Source organism: Vicia villosa, linkage group LG2 (genome assembly GCF_029867415.1).
Source record: "Vicia villosa cultivar HV-30 ecotype Madison, WI linkage group LG2, Vvil1.0, whole genome shotgun sequence".
In the NCBI taxonomy this organism is placed as follows: Eukaryota; Viridiplantae; Streptophyta; class Magnoliopsida; order Fabales; family Fabaceae; genus Vicia; species Vicia villosa.
Genome location: NC_081181.1, coordinates 71,070,805 through 71,090,451, shown reverse-complemented (window position 1 = coordinate 71,090,451; position 19,647 = coordinate 71,070,805). Strand labels below are relative to the sequence as shown.

Sequence of the window (19,647 nt, the reverse complement as noted above, 5' to 3'; positions counted from 1 at the left end):
CAATTGTTACTGCATATTTCCTCTATTTTCAGAGGCTGATGAAGCCTACTCAAATTGCTATGGACAAGGGATGGAACAAAAGGGAATATATATGGCTTTGGATATGGGCAGAAGATGGAAGTACTTGTATGTTTCCAACTGCTATGTGTATTTCCAACTGTTTGTGTGCTTCCATATGTGCTATTGTGTGTTAATTGATTGTAATGTTTTTGTTTTGTTTTTGTGCTTCCATTTTGTAGACATTTACTCTATTTTTGTCAATTTTTGGCTAAAAAAGGGGAGTAAAGTGTTAGTGTGTTTGATTGTCCTGATGTTACAACACATATTACGACATGCTGGTTGGCATATATCTTGATTGTGCTACTGCTATAAAGAGTAGTTATATTGTGGTTTCCTACTGCAACTATTTAGGGGGAGCATGATAGTCTATCATGCTACTTGATTGTGTTGCTTTGGCCTGAAGACTGGAGATTGAAGAATGTGTGCAAGATGTTCTGACATCTTGGTGTTTGTGAGGCTGTTTAAATAAATATTCTGCTGCATATGCCTTTGATGTGTGAACTTGAGTTGTTCATGTTTGTCCTGGTATCCCTTTGAGGTGGAGTACTAGTTCATGGACCTATCTGTTTTTGTATAAGCTCCAAAGAGCTTTTGTGTAACTGATGTGTATCTCTGATACATATTTATAATTTGTGTTTAAATTTGCATGTTATCACGTAAATGTGTGTTATCTTCAAGACTTAAATGTGCTTTGGTTGTTTTAGCCAAAATTTGTCAAAGGGGGAGATTGTTAGTTCTATGGTTTTTGTATTGGCATAATTTTGCTAAAACATGGTTATGAACTAATGTTGAACAAGATGTTGTAACATCTTGTTCTGCTGTTATTACAGGTTTTGCTATTATGTGTTTGGACAGATGTTGTGATATTCTACACCAGAACATCCAGACAATTCAAACTGTTTTTAATCCTTGAAAGATTTGATTGAAAAATATAAGAATCTGGAATATTCAGTTAATCATTACAGGTGCAGGCAATCAAGGGATGATTAGAACAAATACAGATTAGTCTTTATTTTTAGAAAAAGAATCTTTGGGATTCTCTTTGAAAATTAAGATTTGATTTGTTCCTAATTTGTAAAAAGATCTTGCAGTTGTTATTAGAAAAGAGAAGATTTGGTTCAAATTGAAGTCCAAGCTCATTCTGCAAGTATTTATAAGGGTTTCTGTTTTGGGAGTTCTTCAAGTCCCTCGTGTTTTCTGTTTCCTTGTGTCATTCATGTATCTTCTGAAACATTGAGGTGGACGTGTGTTCTTATTCTTGAAACTTTTAAGCAAGAGAGTTAAGTGTTGTTCTTGATCAATACTTTTCAGTAAGATCAAGAATTGTTCTTAGTTAGGGTGCTTAACTAAGTATTTTATTTATTGGAAAGTGTAATCTTTCTACTTGGGTTTCCTTGGTCACGAGGTGTGTGACTGTTTTATCACTACGGTGATTGGAAGTGGGATGACGATTTCTCAAGTCTAGATGTCAAGTTCTTGGTAGAAGTAGCGTTGGGTAGTGATTAGGTGAGAAGCTGTAAACGGAGTTGTTTAGCTTTGAACTAATACTACCAATAGTGGACTTCCTTCCTGACATGGTAACCCCCAGATTAGGTGTTGTTTGCACTGAACTGGGTTAACAATTACCGGGTTCTTTATCTTTCTGCATTAAGTTTTCAAATAATCTAGCATAAGACTTGTACAAAGTTCTAACAATAGTTAAATCTCTTACATACTGTAAGTGGACTAGACATACTCTTGGACTATGACAGAAACTAGTATAAATCCTATGTGTTCTTTATTTTTCTGCACTTTATTGCTTTCAAACACTTAACCTCAAACTAGAAAAATAAGCATAACTTGTATCTTAAACCATGAAAATTTCAAAGTACCTAATTCACCCCCCTTTTAGGAACACTTAATACTTACACCCCTTATATAACTGACTCCCAAACCTGTTCATGATTGCGACGACCATGACCTTTTATTTTCTTTGTGGGTTTTATTCCACATTTTCCCTTTCCTCGAATTTTTTTCATGGCGCAACAATGTGACAAAAAAATTAAATAAAGTCAATATTACATGACTAATTTAGATATTATAAGGACACGTGATCAATACTTTAATACATGTATATTAATGTTTAATAAACAAATATAATTTTACCATAGAAAAGGCCACTTGTCTTAGAATAAAAAATAAGAGTAAGAATTATTTTGGAATTTTAATGGTAATTAGTTCTCGAAAGTGTATATAGAGATTCTTACATGTGGTGTAGAGATTTTTAATAAACACTGTTAGTAATAATTTTTTTAATGTATGAGTGAAAGAAAAAATCAATAAACACCTTTCATAAACAACTTCCAAAGGGGTATGTGGCACAGTTAGATTAACAAATCAAATGGAAAATATTTTTCTTTTGGTATTAATTGATTTTTTCATATCTAAAGTACAATTTGAATGATACAATGGACGTATAATTAACCTAACTAATCTATATTTAATTAACAACCATTGATTATATAATCAGATATAAAACCAATTTATATAAATAGTACATAATCGGTTTATCCATAATCACGTTTTATAACCGGTTCTAAAGTTATAATAAAATTTTAATTTAAAATCGGTTTTAAAAATTTGTACTTTTTCGAGAAAAATGATTTTTCATATTTTAGAAAAAAAAATTCTTCATATTTTTGAAAAAAAATTTAAATTTTTGATTTTTTCAAAAAAAAATTGTTTTGTTTATTCCGATAAAATACGATATTCGTATTTATTTGAAAAACTCAATTTTTTCGTATTCCCTTTCCTACTTCGGAAAGAACTCGATTTTTTACGAGTTTAGAAATAATTTTTTATTTTTTTTTGTATTTCCAAAAAAAATCAATTTTTGTATTTATGAAAAATGATTTTTTCGTATTTAAAAAAATCTTGATTTTTTTTTGTATTTCTATAAAAAATTGACTTTTCATATTTCTAAAAAAAATATCGATTAAAATCGATTATTAGTATTTTAAAAAAAAAACTCAATTTTTCGTATTTTTAGGAAAATAACTCGATTTTTTGTTTTTTTGGGAAAAAAACTTGATTTCCCATATATTTGAAAAAACTCGATTTTTTGTACTTTAAAAAAATGGATTTTTCATACTTTTGAAAAAATTCAATTTTTTGTATTTTTTAAAAAAGTCGTTTTTTATGTTTTTAGAAATAAAATCAATTTTTTGTATTTTCGAAAAAAATCGACTTTATCGTTTTTTTTTAAATAATTTAATCGTATTTCTAAAAAAATTGGATTGCCAAAAAATATTTTAATTTAATTTTTATTTTAGATATGGATGTCCAAAATATAAATTTGGTTAAAATTATATTTATAAAATGTCCAAAATATAGATTTTGTTAAAAACCATATGAAAGTAAACCGATTTTTATAACCGGATTTAGATATGGATATAAATAATTTTTAACACCCCGATACAAAAGGGACCAATTGGTGATTGCACTAGTTTCTGAAATATTGCTTTAATACTTGAATTGCAGTGAAAGCTAACTTATTCTCTTTCTGCCTCAAATTGAATTGCATAAATTCTTGAATTGTTGTGAAAGCTAACTTATTTTCATTATTGAATCAATACCTTTAGTGCCTTTTGAAAATAGATTTAGATGAGAGAGATATAAAGAAAGGTATCAAAGCCAGGTATAAAAAACAAAGGGTAGCTGATCTTGGTCATTGAACTCGTATGCACAAAGTATTCAAAATCAGGTAATCAAATTTCATGATTTCTTTTTCATTTTATATACTCTTTCAGAATTTTTGGTTTTATTGAAGATCAGATTGTGATATTTTGCTCCTGCTATAATAGTTTTATTTTTCAAGTTAAAATTTATAACTCATGTAAAATTCTATAAAAAAATTAAATTTTTACTGCCGAAATTCAATTGTATTGAACATTTATTTGTTCTCTCTGCAGACTATTGTTCACAAGACCGCGTGCACAGATAGTGAAAGTCATACCTAAGGTTGGTTGCCTTGCCTTTATTCTGTTTAATTTTTCAGTGTAAATGAGAGATAGGGAGTTATGTAGCTAAAAGTAATTAATAGTAATATGGTCAGTTTAAAAGCTGTTTGCTCCCATACCTCTGGATTGTTTAATATTTTGACAAATTATATATATATATATATATATATATATATATATATATATATATATATATATATATATATATATATATATATATATTCCAACAATATAATAAGAACATATTAAAAAAAAAAACTCAAAATATGAATATGATATGAAACATAAATAGCTTTTCTCTATAAGTTATAAGCTAAAACGGTATTTAAAATAGCGTCTGAAAAGTAAATTATAAGCTAATAAATTAAGTTATAAACAAAAATAAGTAAATTATCTACAACAATATTTAAAAGTAATTACATATAAGCATCAAATATTTCCTTATTGCATTAACAACATTCTTTTTTTTTTTTTTATGGGGCATTAACAACATTAATATTAGGGTAAAGCTATTGACGTTCCCCACAAACTAAAATTCTTATACCAAAAAGATACCACTATGTCACAGGTCACAAAAAGATGGGCCGACTACTCTAAAAATCCAGAACACATAGGACAAGAGATAGCCTTAACACAAAGAAAAATCCATCTTTTTAGTAAATTATATTTGGTATGAATTCCATCGTGTAGTAGTTATTAGAAGAAAATGATAACTTTAGAACTGGCCCTAGCTATTCCAAATACTATAAAGGAACAAATCCACCAACAGGACCTGACGATCGCTAGGAAAATCGCTGGTGCATAGAAAGAAATATGTTAAGGCCATTGAGAAAGAAGCGTCTTTAGAGTGGCTCAATCACCACTTGTCGACCTGCGAAGGAGTTAAGACATAATCAACTAGGAGAATATCATATATCCTTGAATGCTTACGCTAAAAAATATGAACTATTCTCCACTTAAAATCCAAAACCCAAGACTGCCCATCCCATTTACCTACCTCCCTCACAAAACACTCATTTGGCTTAGAGATATAAAAAAGTTCTCGAAATTAAAACGTGAGAGGAATTAGACCCACCCAAAGATCAGTCCAAAACTTAGTGAGAAGACCAGAACCAATTTTTTTTAACAAATTTATCATGGAACCAGTTTGAGGGGCGATCCTCTTTGCATCCTAGGAGAGACACCCCTCTCCACCAAGGAGACACATAGCAAAGAGAGACACCTCTACCTTCCGAGACATAATTAGTCAGAATAACTCCATACATACAAGATACGATATCCTGCTATATTATGAAACATCTCAAATCAATCACCACCTTCATTTACTCAACAAAGCCATATTAACCAGCCGGAGGTCACGAACACCTAAGTCATCAAACCTCTTGGGTTTACAAATATCAGACCACTTAACCCAGTCAATCATAGTCCATTCCTAACACCACCCCACAAAAATATTCTTTGAATTCTCACAATCTTCTTCCAAACCTAAATATGCATCTTCAAATAAGAAAAAGAAGAAGATAGGAATAGCATTAAGGACATAATTAAGAAGAATTACCCGCTCTCCTAGAGAAATAGACTTATTCCTCCAAGAGTGAAGTCTTGTAATGATAAGGCTAACTAAAGGTTTCCATGTAGATGAAAAATGAGGGTTTTCCCCTACAGGAAGACTCGAGTACTTAAATGGGAAATATTTCCTTTGGAAGTGAAGAAAATCACAAGCAAGGTCAAGGAAAGCATAATCATAAGGGTTAAATACGTTTTTAGCCCCTATAAATAGGCGACCCTACATTTTTAGTCCCTATAAATTTTTCCTTCAATGAATGGTCCTTCTAAAATTTTTGTGCATGTGATTTCAGTCCCTTTTGTCAAACCAATGTGTATTTTAGAATGATTATTTTGCAGACATGTTCATAATGTTTTAAAAAGTTCCTGGAAAAAAAAAGGAACTCAAAATTTAATCTCTAAGTTGAGATTTTCATTACTTTTATCATTATTTTTTGAAATTTGAAAAATTCATATTTAATTCTCGTTTTAAAAAATTCTAAAACTTGGTAAATAAATATTTTACAGTAGTCTAAACATATATAAAAAAAATTATTCAAAATTTTAAAAATTAAAGGGTAATTAATCAGTTTTTAAAATTTTAGAAAATAGCAGGGACTGAAATTGCATGCATAAAAATTTTAGAAGGACCATTCATTGAAGGAAAATTTTATAAGGACTAAAAATGCAGGGTCGCATATTTATAAGGACTAAAAACGTATTTAACCCTAATCATAACTAACCCAATTGAGACTGCTCTTGGATAAGTTCACCTGAAAGCTTGAGGCTAACTCAAAAACTATGAGAATAGTCTTTGTAGACCAAATATTTTTTGTAGGAATACTCCGCCATAATAATCGTATCATCCACATATTAGATTTGAAAGACACTCAAATTTGAGGAACCCAAGTGAATACTTGAGAAAGAACGATGGTCCTCAGCCCTAAAAAAACAACCCATAAGGTCTTAGGCTGCCGAGAGAAAGAGGAAATTAGCAACATGGCCGCCTTGCTTCGATTCCCTTTGGATACTGATTTTTTGGGTCTGGCAACCATTTACGTAAACTACAAGATTACTAGAAATAACACATGCGCGGATCCAACTTCTCCACTTAACATTAAAATGAAATCTAGAGAGGATATAATCTAGAAAAGACCAACAAATCGAGTCATAACTTTTCTCAAAATCAACTTTACAAATGAAGCAAGGCTTTCTACTCTTCTTGGCTAGAACCATCAACTTATTAACGACTACTACCTCATCCATTAGGAATCTACCCTTGAGGAAACCTGATTGGATGGAAGAAAAAAAACTATCCATAACACCAGCGAGCCTACCCACCAAAACTTTATCCTAGAGCTTATAGAGAGACCCTGGCAAGGAAATAGGTCGAAAATCTCCCATCTTAGATTGGGAGTCGACTATATGAATAAAGGTGACAAAGAATGAGTAGAAGCCATAAGGGAAAGAAGCAAACTGGTGGAACTGATTGGACATAATTTTAATGGAACCCCTAAGAATAGGCCACAACCTCATAAAAAAAGAAATTAAACCTATTTGGACCACGAATCTTGTTACCATCCCACAAAAAACACTACCCAATGAAAATAACCAGTATTAGCTTCACCCTCCCAAAATATTTAACTCTCACTCTTTGAAAAAGCTGAGCTTCTTTAATCCGAAGAAGAGACTGGAGATATAACACCACCTTCTTCCATAGTCAATCTCCTCCCAATGAAAGCCTCTCTTGCTTAAGTTTAGCATTTAAAAAATCCACTTTTTTCTATAAAATAAGAAATCTAAGAATCAATATTACCAAACATATGATGATTCCAACAATTTAAAGCACCTTTAAGGGCCTTAAGTTTCACTTTCATGACAAACTTGTTTCATGACACCTTTCCTCCCATATTTTCTCCCCCAAATAGGAGATCACACCACAAATGTTTCTTTTCTCTAGGGGTACACTTAGAATAGACATTAACAACAAAACAAATAGATTTAGCCATACCCCATTTTAAATAAACACCCAGGTAAGTAGGACCAAAACAATAAAAGAGAGACAATCCCTATAAACTACACCAAATAGAGAGTAGACCCCTGCTATTATCGAAGGACGGAGAATAGCTCCAATCGCAAAAGGATTTACTTCACAAAGCATGAATAAATGATGTAGAGACTTCACCCATAGTAGTTTCCTAATTCGCTAAGAAGTTAAAAGACTAAGAAATAATGAGCTCTCTCACGTTACTATGTTTAATCCTACTCCCTAATCGATGAATAATCCTACTCCCTAATCGATGAATATTTAAAGATCCAATCAATATCAAACATAACTCATAGAAATTATCTATCCCTTTTTTCCAGACCCACTAGGTGCTTAATCACATCTTGAGAACTAAGAAAAAAGTACAACCTAAATGTTTGGCTTCTTTGAAAACCTTGGTCGCTTTTGAACTATTTAGAGAATCTAAAAACTAGAACGATAGAGTATGTCGTAATTGACTTGAATCACATGGAGGAGGAGGAAAATTAAGGCTTATGGATAAGTTAAGCTCTTATGGACTCAAGCCTTCCTCAAGAATAAACATGGGAACACTACCTTGGATGCAAAATCTAATTGATGTTAGAGGATTATCTATGCCTGAGTCCAACGAAGGAGAAGAGAATCTTGGAGGTTGGCGCAATAGAGTCAATAAATTAGGGGTGTCTCATGGCCGTGCAATATTAGTAAAATTTGTAATGGCCTTGCTACAATCCAAAGATTCTAAATCCTCTAAGGCCGCCAAATATGTGAGGACTCTATGAGACAGAGGCTCTAAAACCAATTATATGAGAGAGACAACCACCTTTGAACAATCTTCGAAAAAATTATTTTAACTAACCTCCTTAATCTCTAAATCCACACTCCTATGTGGTGAAGAAAGAAAGTTTATGGGTTGCTAGATACTTCCTTCCCTAAATAAAATCTTCTCCTTTCTCGAAACCAAATGGGAGGAATAATCCATAAAATGTTATTACTAAAGATAGGCTTTTAGGGTGTGTCAACTACACTCACTCGGGGGTGTGAAAAAGAGAGAGAAGAAGTTGGCGCAACCCAACCAATGATATCAGCAATTTAAAAATAATTCGTAGTGGTCCAGGGTCAGAGGCCCAACCTATCTTTCCATTTGAAGGGACACACTACTCAAAAATTGAATTAGACACATGCATATCAAAAATTGAAAGACTACACGCCACATATCTATATTTAATGAGGATTTAACTTGCCACCCTAAAAAATGAACTTGGAACCCCCCAATAATTGGTGAAATAACTCTTATGCCCTTATAAATGTCAACATTCGCTCGGGAAAACAAGTTTTATGATGGTTTAGGGGAACAATTTTTCTCTCTCATCCTTGGGAGCTCGTGACTGAGACAGTTGGTTAAGTATTCATGTTGGTTTGGTAAAAGATGAGGATATGAAAAATCACCAGTTTCTTGATCATTATCAAGAACACCTAGTACTGAACTTTCATCATCCACCACAACTTGATCATCTAGATAAAATGAAGCAACAAGAGTAAGGAGTGGAGCCTTCTTAAACTGCCCAAACAGAAAAAAATAGAACCAACCTTGAATTTAACTTCGAGCCATAGAACGAGATTAGAGATTCAATAGAGGCAACTTTTTAGATTTTTTCATTGTTAAGAACATGCCACCATAAGCTACGGTTACAGAGAAGGAAATAAAAGATATAGTTGCATGATAGAAGTAGTAGTTGAAGAAAATGGTTGAACCAAAAACTTCAATCTTAAGAAAAATGATACTTGCTAAACCTTTTAAGAATGAGATGAATATGCATGATTTAATGTAGAAATGGTGACTAGCATTGTAGTTATAGTTATATAACAATTATGAAACATAATATTAAAAGTTCTTCAACTGATACATATTTCCAACATTTGTTTCTACTGTGTGTTAAATAAAAAAAATTTCTTTTTTATTTTTGGAAACAAGTCTAAAGAAAAAAAGGATCATTGTTTAAGTATATGTAATGTTGATAACACAAATATTGAACCTAGAAATGTTTAGTGTCTACTGTAGAATTTCAATTGCTCAAAACATTACTTTGTTCTCTTTGCAGATTAGTGAAAGGAAGAAGATTTTCCAAAAGATTCGAGCATACACTGAAAGTGGTTATTTCTAAATCTGTTGGACAACAAGGTAAAATAACATTTTTATTAATTGGTTTCCTATGGCTAACTTTAACCTGTAAACTTATAACGTTTATTTGAAGCCTTCTTGAACGTTTATGGCTAACTTTAACCTGTTGAAATTGATTTAGATGGAAAGTTGCTTAGATTATTTGGGGAAGTCATCTGTGGAGAAATTCACAAAGGGGGCATTAGCGCAATTACGTAGTGTATATTGCTTTACATGCATTTCTAATGAATTCAAAGAAGAAAAGTTTGCACTGGAAGGAGAAATAAAAGCATTTGAGAGTCTTTCAGATGATGAACGTTTTTTGGCTAAAGATTACATTCCTTTTCCAAGTAGAGAGCTAAAATACAAAGAGTTGCTCGAGGCGCTCAAAGATGATAACAACAATATAATCGGATTGCAAGGGATGGGTGGCATCGGAAAAACAACATTAACCAAAAAAGTTATTAAAGAACTAACGCAATCTGCACAATTCACTCATGTCATTGATATAAAGATACCGTTTACGTCAAATGTAAAAAAAATTCAAGATGACATTGCTCGATGTTTAAAAATAAATTTTGAGGGTTGTATTGACTCAAAACGGTCCGAAACACTATTGAGCGAAATATATAAGAATGATGAGAAAATTCTGCTAATAATGGATGATGTGTGGTATCAAGAGCCACCTCTTGATTTTGATCTAATAGGAATTCCAAAACAGGACAAACACAAAGGTTGCAAAGTTCTTATAACCACACAGAGTAAACAATGGTTGCAATGTGATAAGATGATTGAGTTGAAGCTCTTATCTGAAGAAGAATCATGGATCATGTTTAAGACGTATGCCGATATAAGAATTAGTTCTTTATCAAAAAAGTTGATCGAAAAGAGTCGTAAAATTTCCAAGGAATGCAAACAGTTACCGATTGCAATTGCAGTTATCGCCAGCAATTTAAAGAGCAACCAACATTCTAATAAGTGGGATGATACCTTAAAATCCTTGAAGAAACATGTGGAAATGGACGATGTTGATGAGGAAAAGGTTGGAGTTTATCAATGTTTCAAGTCTAGCTATAAATATATATGGGACAAAAAAGCCAAGGGGTTGTTCCTCTTATCTTCTTTATTCCCATTAGATATGGATATCCCTGTTGAAATTCTAGTTAGACTTAGCTTTGGAACGAGGCTCTTTGAGGAATCTTATGACAAGTACAATAATGCTCGAGTTGAAGTATATGCAATTAAAAATAAACTCATTGATTCGTGTTTGTTGTTGAGGGTCACTGATGGACATGTAAAAATGCATGATTTGGTTCGTGAAATGGCTCAAAGGATAGCAAACAATGAGATTCAAAGTGTAAATTTTTCTGACAAAGATAAAAAATCATCACTTGAAAGGAAAAAAGATATTAAATATTTATTTTGTATAGGGAAGGACAAGGATTTATTTTCCTGTGAGTATGATGGTTCCAAACTTCAGATTCTAGTTGTTGACATGGAAAGCGATGAAGATACTAAATGTATGGAAGTTCTAGATTCTTTCTTTGAAAATATTGCCAAGCTTCAAGTTTTGTATGTTTTAGGTCATGAAAACCGAGCCTTATCATTACCAAAATCAATTCACTCATTGGCCAATATTCGATCTATATTGATTGATGGAGTTGATTTAGGTGACATCTTAGTTTTGGGAAATTTGGATAGTCTTGAGACTCTTGATTTGGATAAATGCAAAATCAATGAATTGCCACAAGAAATTGCAAATTTCAAGAACTTTAGATTTCTACACTTGAAAGAATGTAAAATTGGAAGTGGTGATCCCTTTGAGGTTATTAAAAAATGCTCAACACTTGAAGAGTTGTACTTCATTGATAGTTTTAATAATTCTTGTCGAGAAATAACCTTACCACAATTGAAATTGAAAAGGTATCGTATTGGTAAAAAATGGCAGTGGAGTAGGGATAATGAGTTACTATCAAAATGTGTGGCTTTTACTGACCATGATTATTTTCTTTCGAAAGAAACATATAAGTATTGCATGCAAACATCAGACGGTCTTCAACTAAATGGAATTTCAATTAAGGTGGGATGGAGAAATCTCATACCCGAGATTGTTGATATACATCAAGGTATGAATGATCTTGTTGAGCTTCATATGAGAGAAATTTCACAATTAGAGTGTCTCATTGACCTAGTTGGTTTTCAAGATCTAAAAGTATTGTCCAAGTTGGCTGTACTAAAACTAGACGAAATGAAAAATTTGAAACTACTAATCAATGGTTCCCTTTCTTTTGAATCTTTGATGCATTTGGAGGAGCTATCAATAAATTGTTGTATAACGCTTGAAAGATTGTCTAAATCCCAGCTAAATCTCTGCAATCTAAAGAAAGTGACACTTCGGAAATGCCAAATGTTGGATAACCCCTCTTCATTGTTAACTTCTCGGAAGATGAAACTGCTAGAGAAATTGGAAATAGTTGATTGTGAGAAATTGACAAAGATAATTGATGAAAGAGGAGAGAAGGAATTAGGACAAGAAATAAATAACAGTTATAATGATAACAAGAAAGATGTCTCAATGTTTCCAAACCTAAAATTTCTTTTTCTTGAAGGATGTCAGCTATTGGAATCAATATTTCCTTTACTCTCCTCTCAAGACCTTCCAGTACTAGAAGATATAACAATAAGACAATGTGATAAGCTCAAATACATATTTAGAAAATGTCAACATGTTGAATTGGGTTCACTAAAACATATATTTCATTGGCAATTCCCAAAATTGAAAACACTTTTTGTGCAAAATTGCAACAAATTGAAATACATATTTAGGCACCATGTTGATGACCATCAAAACCACAATGGAATTCACCTCGATCTTCAAGCATTACAACGTCTCCATCTTTGCTATCTGCCAGATTTACTTTACGTATATCCGAACAAATTTCGCACAACAATTCCACATTTGAAAGAACTTCAACTAAAAGAATGCTTTCTGGCTAATGCAAATACTGAGGTATTTCTACTTCCATATATCTTTCTTGTTTGCCAAAACAATCATTGATTTCAGTTATACTTGAAGAATGTTGATAGATTGCAATTGACAATTACTTGGAGAAATTAATATTTTAATGTATTACAAATGAAAATAAATATATTTTCATAAATTTAACGCTTAATATCATTGGGTATTAAATGATAATTGTGGTTGTTTTGCAATTTTGGTCGGTACTACAAGTGTTCAAACTTATGAAGCACGAGCACCTTTAAAAGTAGGCGGGGCCCCCGCTAAAGGACGGTGGGATTGGTCCCTCTTGGATTAGTCGGTCGCAAGGCCGGATACCAAGATTTCCAAAAAAAAGAAAAAAAAAAGTAGGCGTATCGCGGTGTCCGATACATGTCAGCGTCTGATGCTTGTATGACACCTGTAAGACATATGTCGAAAAAGTCAAACAAGTGTCGAAAAATTCAAACAAGTGACCCCAAAGAATTATTATTTTTCTTTATTTTGACACATTTTGAATCAGTGTCCGATACATAAATTACACTCATACAACCCTATTCTGGTAATTTAGTAAAAATTTCATTTAAAAAATTGTGTTTTTCTTAATGTAATTTCTAAACAAATCTCACATAATTAAAAGGGTTAAACATGTATTAAATCAATGAATAATTAAAGACATTAATTTTGACTAAAATATTTTTAACTCTTTTGGTTTTAGATGAATAAATAAAACTCAAATACTATGACATATATAGCAGTGTCGATGTCATAGGTTTTTGACATATCAGTAACGGAGTGTCCGTGTTGCAGTGTCCGTGTCGGAGTCTGTGCTTTATAGGTTGAAACAATGATTGCAGTTGTCGAAGTGAGAAATTGATCGCAATTTGTTCTTTGTTATAAAAATGGTGAATAACGATATCGACATCTTCTAAAATCGTTTAGTCGCAGCTGTTTTTTGCGGTTACCGATCCTTTATCAAAACCTCATAAGAGTTATTACTTAATTATTTCTTATGCTTTCTAGTTTTTCTTTTTGAGACAATGATTCTGCATGTGGACTGTTTACACGAAAAAGTATAGAATATCAAGGAACCATTAGTGGTGTTGTTATATATATAATTATGCAAGTACATCCAAGCAAGAGCTACATATTTTATAAGTTGTGTGTCAAGACACTTTATAATGTATTTCTAGGAAAAATATTGTGCCATTGTGGTATAGTATGTTCCATTATCCTATGGTAATTTATGTTGTTCTTGCTACTTTCTTTGATAATAATTAAGTAGAATATTTGTTGCATTCCAGGATTAATATATAACAAAATGTACACGTTTGCATTTCCATAAGTAGTATGCCTAAGTTGTATGGTAATGTTTGATTTTATTTTCAGTTCCTTAAGATATGGAAACGTGCTCAATGCCTTCCATTACAAGCAAATATCACGCGTAATGTTAAAGAGATGACATTGTATGGTGTTTCAAACATAAAATCTATGTTTATGCTTTCTATTACTTCAAGAATGTTGGTGGAAACTTTGAGAATTCAGAACTGTGATGAATTGAAGCACATAATAGTAGACATTGGAGATGATGATGAATGTGGTTTGATTAATTGGGTCAATGTCTTCCCAAAACTGAAAAAGTTTAACGTTCAAAATCGTGGGCAATTAGAATACATATTTGACCACTACACTGAAGGCCATCGATACGACAATGAGATCCACCTTCATCTTCCAACATTAGAATCTCTTGAACTTGAAGACCATCAATACAACAATGAGATTCACCTTCATCTTCCAAGCTTACAATCTCTTGAACTTTGCAATCTGCAATGTTTAGTAGCCATGTGTCCTAACCGATATCGCACAACATTTTCATCTTTGAAAGAACTTAAACTCGTGAAATGCTCTCTAGACATATACAATATAATCATGAAGGTATTCTTGTTTGCCAAAGTAATTGTTAATTCATATTTTATTTGAAGTGTAGTATTTTAATGTATTGTTGGTTTTTTAAATAAGATAAAAGTGTTTTCAAAATAAAATGCTTAATATCATTGTTACCACATTCCAACAAAATAAATGAATGTACTTCTCATTGAATTTTAAATATTATCTTATGGAATTGCTAATCGTGTACATGTAGGATTTGAGTGGGAGCATGGAACATGGTAATGCTTTAGAAAGTCCCGTGGTACATAATTTGCATGATATGGCTTGCCTACAAAACCTGACACAAGTAACAATTGTGGAGTGGGAAAGAATGGAAATAGCTTTCTCTACTTCTATTTTTCGATGCCTATCACAATTGGCTTATCTAAGAATAGAAAATTGCAAAGAGTTGAAGCATATCATCCAAGATGACAGGCAGATTCAAAATTTGTCCAATATAACATGCTTTCCAAAGCTAAAAATGCTTGTTATAATAAAGTGTCACAAGTTAAAATGTGTCTTTTCGGTCTCCATATGCAAAGAGCTTCCTAGGTTAGAGACTTTGATAATAAATGAAGCAAATGAGTTGGAAGAAATATTTAAAAGTGAAGGTGACCAAAAAGTAGAGATACCAAATTTAAAGATTGTAGTACTTGTTGACTTACCAAGACTCCAAACACAAGAAAAACAATTTCAGACAACAAAAAATCGTTTAGTAAAAAATTGTCCAAAACTCTCCTTTGATTCAACCACATATCCTTTTGTCTGGAGAGACATTAAAAAATTTTCTTTTGAATTCGAAGGTACACACTATACCTGTTACTTTTTATAACCATTACATGATGGTTTTAATAAATTACATATCACGCAGTTTTCATAAAATATTTTGCAAAGTTGTGTTTATTTCTTGTAACTCTTTTATGGATTTATGAAAGTTAAGTGCAGGCTACCACAAAAACCTTTAGAATATACACATATGTAAATCTAATGAACATTTTGGTTTTATATTATGTATATGATTTATTATCTAATGATTTTAATCTATAATATTTTTCTGTAGATTTTGAAAAAAATAAATATATATTTGAGATGAAACCACGAGGAGGAGGAGGAGTTTTTGGTGTTCTTATGCCTCTAATATAATAAGGACAAGAGTTCACTTCTTCAAAGGTTAATATAAATCTATTTTATCAAAAGGGGTGTAATTTATTATTAGTTTCATATCACTAATGCATTTGTTCTTAATACAGGTGTTGAAAAAGAAACAACCAACAAGTCAACAAGGTTTAAAAAACTAACAAGATCCACTTGGAGAAATCAATATTACAATCAAGTCATCTTAGGTATATTTTGTTTAACATTATCACCTAATTGTGCATGAAAAACTAAAAATATATAGATTTTACTTCAAGTGTCTCTTTAAATTTTACTATAACTTGACTCCTAAACTAAAGACATCTCTTTTCAATTTCTTGTTATCTTTTTTACTCTTTTCATTGTAGGAATTGAAATATAATACAACCTTAAACATGTTTTAATTTTATGCAGAGTGTTGAAGAAGGAACTGCATTAACAAATCCCTAAACAATAACAACCCCAAATCATTTAGAGTTAAATAGTACACCACATGCGAGTGTGAGTTTACAGAATCTAATCTAACTTTTGCTTTCAACCATTGATTCATTTTTTTATTGATTTTTTATTGTGTATGTGAGAATTGGATCGAACTCTAGAGTAGCTTCCTGTTTCGACAGAGAGTGTCGAAGACCTACATACTGTAGTCGAAGTGTGTTCAAATATGTGGGTGTTGAAATGTTAGGGTTGTTAGTATTTCGAATTGGGCCTGTTTGTAATGTTCAATTGATTAAGTTAGCTTGTAACCTAAGTTGGCTTGTAATGGGTATTTGTGAAAAAGCCCATTAGTTTAGTATATTAGGTTTTATTATAAATAGCATACCAATCTCTCATCATTGCATACTGCAAATCCTAATTTAGGGTGAGAGGGTTATTTGTTATTCTTGTAACTTGTAATCTTGATTAAAGAGAAAGGAAAGAATATCAGTTATAACCAATCCTTATTGTTCTTCTTGTTTATCATCTTTGTTTTCAATTTTGCTCCCTATTATACTCTGTTCCTGGCATCAATTTCACAACAAATTGGTGCGGTGAGCATGGAGAAGATGCCTTCAACAAAGTATGAGATTGAAAATTTCACTGGAGTGAACAATTTTGGTTTGTGGCGTTTGAGGATGAAATACCTACTGGCTCAGTAGGGTTGATTGGAAGCGTTGAAGGGAGCGACAACTATGGATGTTGCGTTAACGAAAAGAGAGAAGACGGCCGTGATCCAGAAAGCACACAACGCAATTTTATTGAGCCTTGGTGATAAGGTTCTTTGACAGGTATGAAAGGAGACGACAACATCAGGGTTATGGGTGAAACTTGAAAGTTTCTACATGACCAAATTACTGGTAAATCGACTCTACCTGAAGCAACTTTGTATACATTCAAGATGATTGAAGACAAAGTATTGGCTGAGCAGTTGGATATGTTTATCAAGCTGATTCTTGATCTTGAAAATATTGATGTGAAGATCGATGATGAAGATCAAGCATTTTTACTATTGTGTGCTTTGCCTCGAACACATGCTCACTTCAATGAAACTCTCTTGTATGGAAGGGAGTCCTTGACCTTTGAAGAAGTTCAATCAGCCCTGTACTTTAAGACTTGAACGAATAAAGGAGCATAAACCATTGATTGTTGGTGAAGGTTTGACCGTTAAGTGAAAATTCTTGCGAAAGGATAGTAAGTTTGACAAGAAGAAGGGTAAAAGTCAGCAGAAGTCTTATTATGGTTGTGGTGTCGTTTTCTTTACCTCCCCGTTTTACTTGGGAGGACGGCACGCTAGACCCTTCACGCGAAATTTGGAAGGAGAATGCGCCCGGGGTGGGATGAATTTTGTTTCAGTTCTTCCTACGATATCACACGAACTTTTTAATTATCCTACGAGTAGGAAAGGGGAAAAAGATCTCAAATAAACCCTAGGAGTTTGCTAAGTGTGGGGATTCACCTAGACTAGAAATTCTGGAGTCCGGGAGGTCGGTTATACATAGGGAAGAGTTTAAGCACCCTACATATCCGTAGTACTCTACGGGAACCTTCTCTGTGTCTATGTGTTTGTGATTGTTGCTTGTTATTGGGAAAGTTTCTCCTTTGTGTTAGGAGAAGGAATTGAATTGATTTGAAAAAGACAGATAAACTGACTATTTTTGGTATTTTATTGGCTCGCTGAGATTCCTTGTGAACCTCATGCCTACATATCCCTTATAGAAGTCAGAGCTTTTTGTAGTTCGGGGAACTAATTAGGGATTTTAATGATTTTTGGTGCCTTGCTTGAAGCTCAAGGTTGAAGCTTGAATTAAATCTTTATTTACAGTAAAGAGACATGAAATCATCTTTACAGAGAGGTATTTCTACTATTCCACCACAAACATTTTTTAAAGTGACAGAAAAGCTAATATTGTTTCATTAAGAGAGGGAGCCTACTTGGTTGATCAAGTATGACAACCAACATGCCTCTTGAATGAAAGATTCTCAACCAAATTAGGGAAAGTTGTACAAGTCTGGGATGTAGCCAGAGCATGCCTTTCACGATTCCTAAATGAGAGAATGTTTGAAATGATTGTTTGTTTGAAATGATTGTTTGTTTTAAATGATTGTTTGTTTGTGGTGAGATAGGAGAAATACCTACCTATGAAGATGAGCTATGTTTATCTATTGTTTGAAAGATTTGATTTTTAGCTGGCTTGTAGGAGGCCCAAGCTTGAGGCTTTTGATTGATTTATTGTTTTATTGACCCTGGGAGATAACTCTACTGGGGATGGATTTAAACTAAGGCGTTTTTGTGTTCTGTACAAAGCCCAGAATTGAGGCTGACTCTAGCTGGAGAACGTTTATTTGATGGACTTTATTTGGTGTTCTGTACAAAGCCCAGAATTGTGGCTGACTCTTAACTAGGGAAGTCATTATTTCATGCCTTGTATGAGGCCCAAGGTTGAGGCTGACACTGACCAAGGATAAACAAATATGGATCCTAGACTCTACTAAGGAAGATTAATGAAGATAAGGGTGACAGAGACTGTCCATGTCTCTCATTCCAAAAGGTGTACTCAATGTGAGATTGAGACAATCTTAGCTTGTTTAAAGTCTGGTTTAAAGAATAGAAGAAACTCACCAGGATAGGCTAAAAGGTAACTAAAGACCTGTTCCTATGTTTATAAGAAACCTGATGGGTCCTTGTATACAAGCTCAAGAGGAAGCTAGGAATGCTTTTAAGAAGCCTGTGGGTCCTTGTACAAAGCCCAAGAGGAGGCTAATCGAGGGTCATCGAGGGTCCTTGTTATAGCACAAGAGAAAGCTATGTGGCTTTTGAACTTATTTTGGCTCTAAGCAAATGGGTAAGAGGTTTCACCGGGAATAATTCCTCTTGGGTGGATGTGTCGTATTTTGGGTTCTAAGGCTTTTTCATGATGTTTCACCGGGAATAATTCATCTTGAGGGTTTGAACTAAAAGATCTCTAATTAGGAAAGAGCCTTCACCGGGAAGACATTCTCAATCCTAGGCCATAGTCCTATAATATATATAGTTTAACTGTCCTAAGGTTTACACTCAGACGTAGTTCTAAACAAAATATATACAGTTTATATTGTAAGTACAAGCTTACACTCACCAAGGAGTTTTTGATTCATGGCAAACATCATAAGTGAACAAATACAAAAGCACAAGTGAATGACTCAAAGAAAAGCAAGTTTTGGCTATCTTTGCATCTGTTAGGTCGACCTAGCTCATCATCAGGTCGACTCAAACTGAAGCAAACAAAGTATGTCTCTGTTAGGTCGACCTAGCTCATCATCAGGTCGACTTAAAGTT

General features: G+C 32.9%; 1 protein-coding gene across 1 annotated transcript; it reads left to right on the top strand.

Annotated features, from left to right (window-relative positions):
* Window positions 1–3,754: 3,754 nt before the first annotated feature.
* On the top strand, window positions 3,755–15,549 carry LOC131649324 (disease resistance protein At4g27190-like). The gene is made up of 6 exons (XM_058919091.1): window positions 3,755–3,802; window positions 4,011–4,059; window positions 9,732–9,811; window positions 9,933–12,800; window positions 14,178–14,723; window positions 14,932–15,549. The coding sequence occupies exons 4-6, from the start codon at window positions 9,933–9,935 to the stop codon at window positions 15,547–15,549; spliced, it is 4,032 nt and encodes a 1,343-aa protein (XP_058775074.1). The 5' UTR covers window positions 3,755–3,802; window positions 4,011–4,059; window positions 9,732–9,811.
* Window positions 15,550–19,647: the final 4,098 nt, after the last annotated feature.

What these genes read in the sequence shown, in the direction of transcription:
- LOC131649324 (XM_058919091.1), top strand. Translation starts at nt 9,933, where the DNA reads ATGGAAAGTTGCTTAGATTATTTGGGGAAGTCATCTGTGGAGAAATTC. An exon ending in TGGCTAATGCAAATACTGAG is followed by an intron (nt 12,801 to 14,177) that starts GTATTTCTACTT and finishes TTTTATTTTCAG; the next exon opens with TTCCTTAAGATATGGAAACG. An exon ending in TATACAATATAATCATGAAG is followed by an intron (nt 14,724 to 14,931) that starts GTATTCTTGTTT and finishes GTGTACATGTAG; the next exon opens with GATTTGAGTGGGAGCATGGA.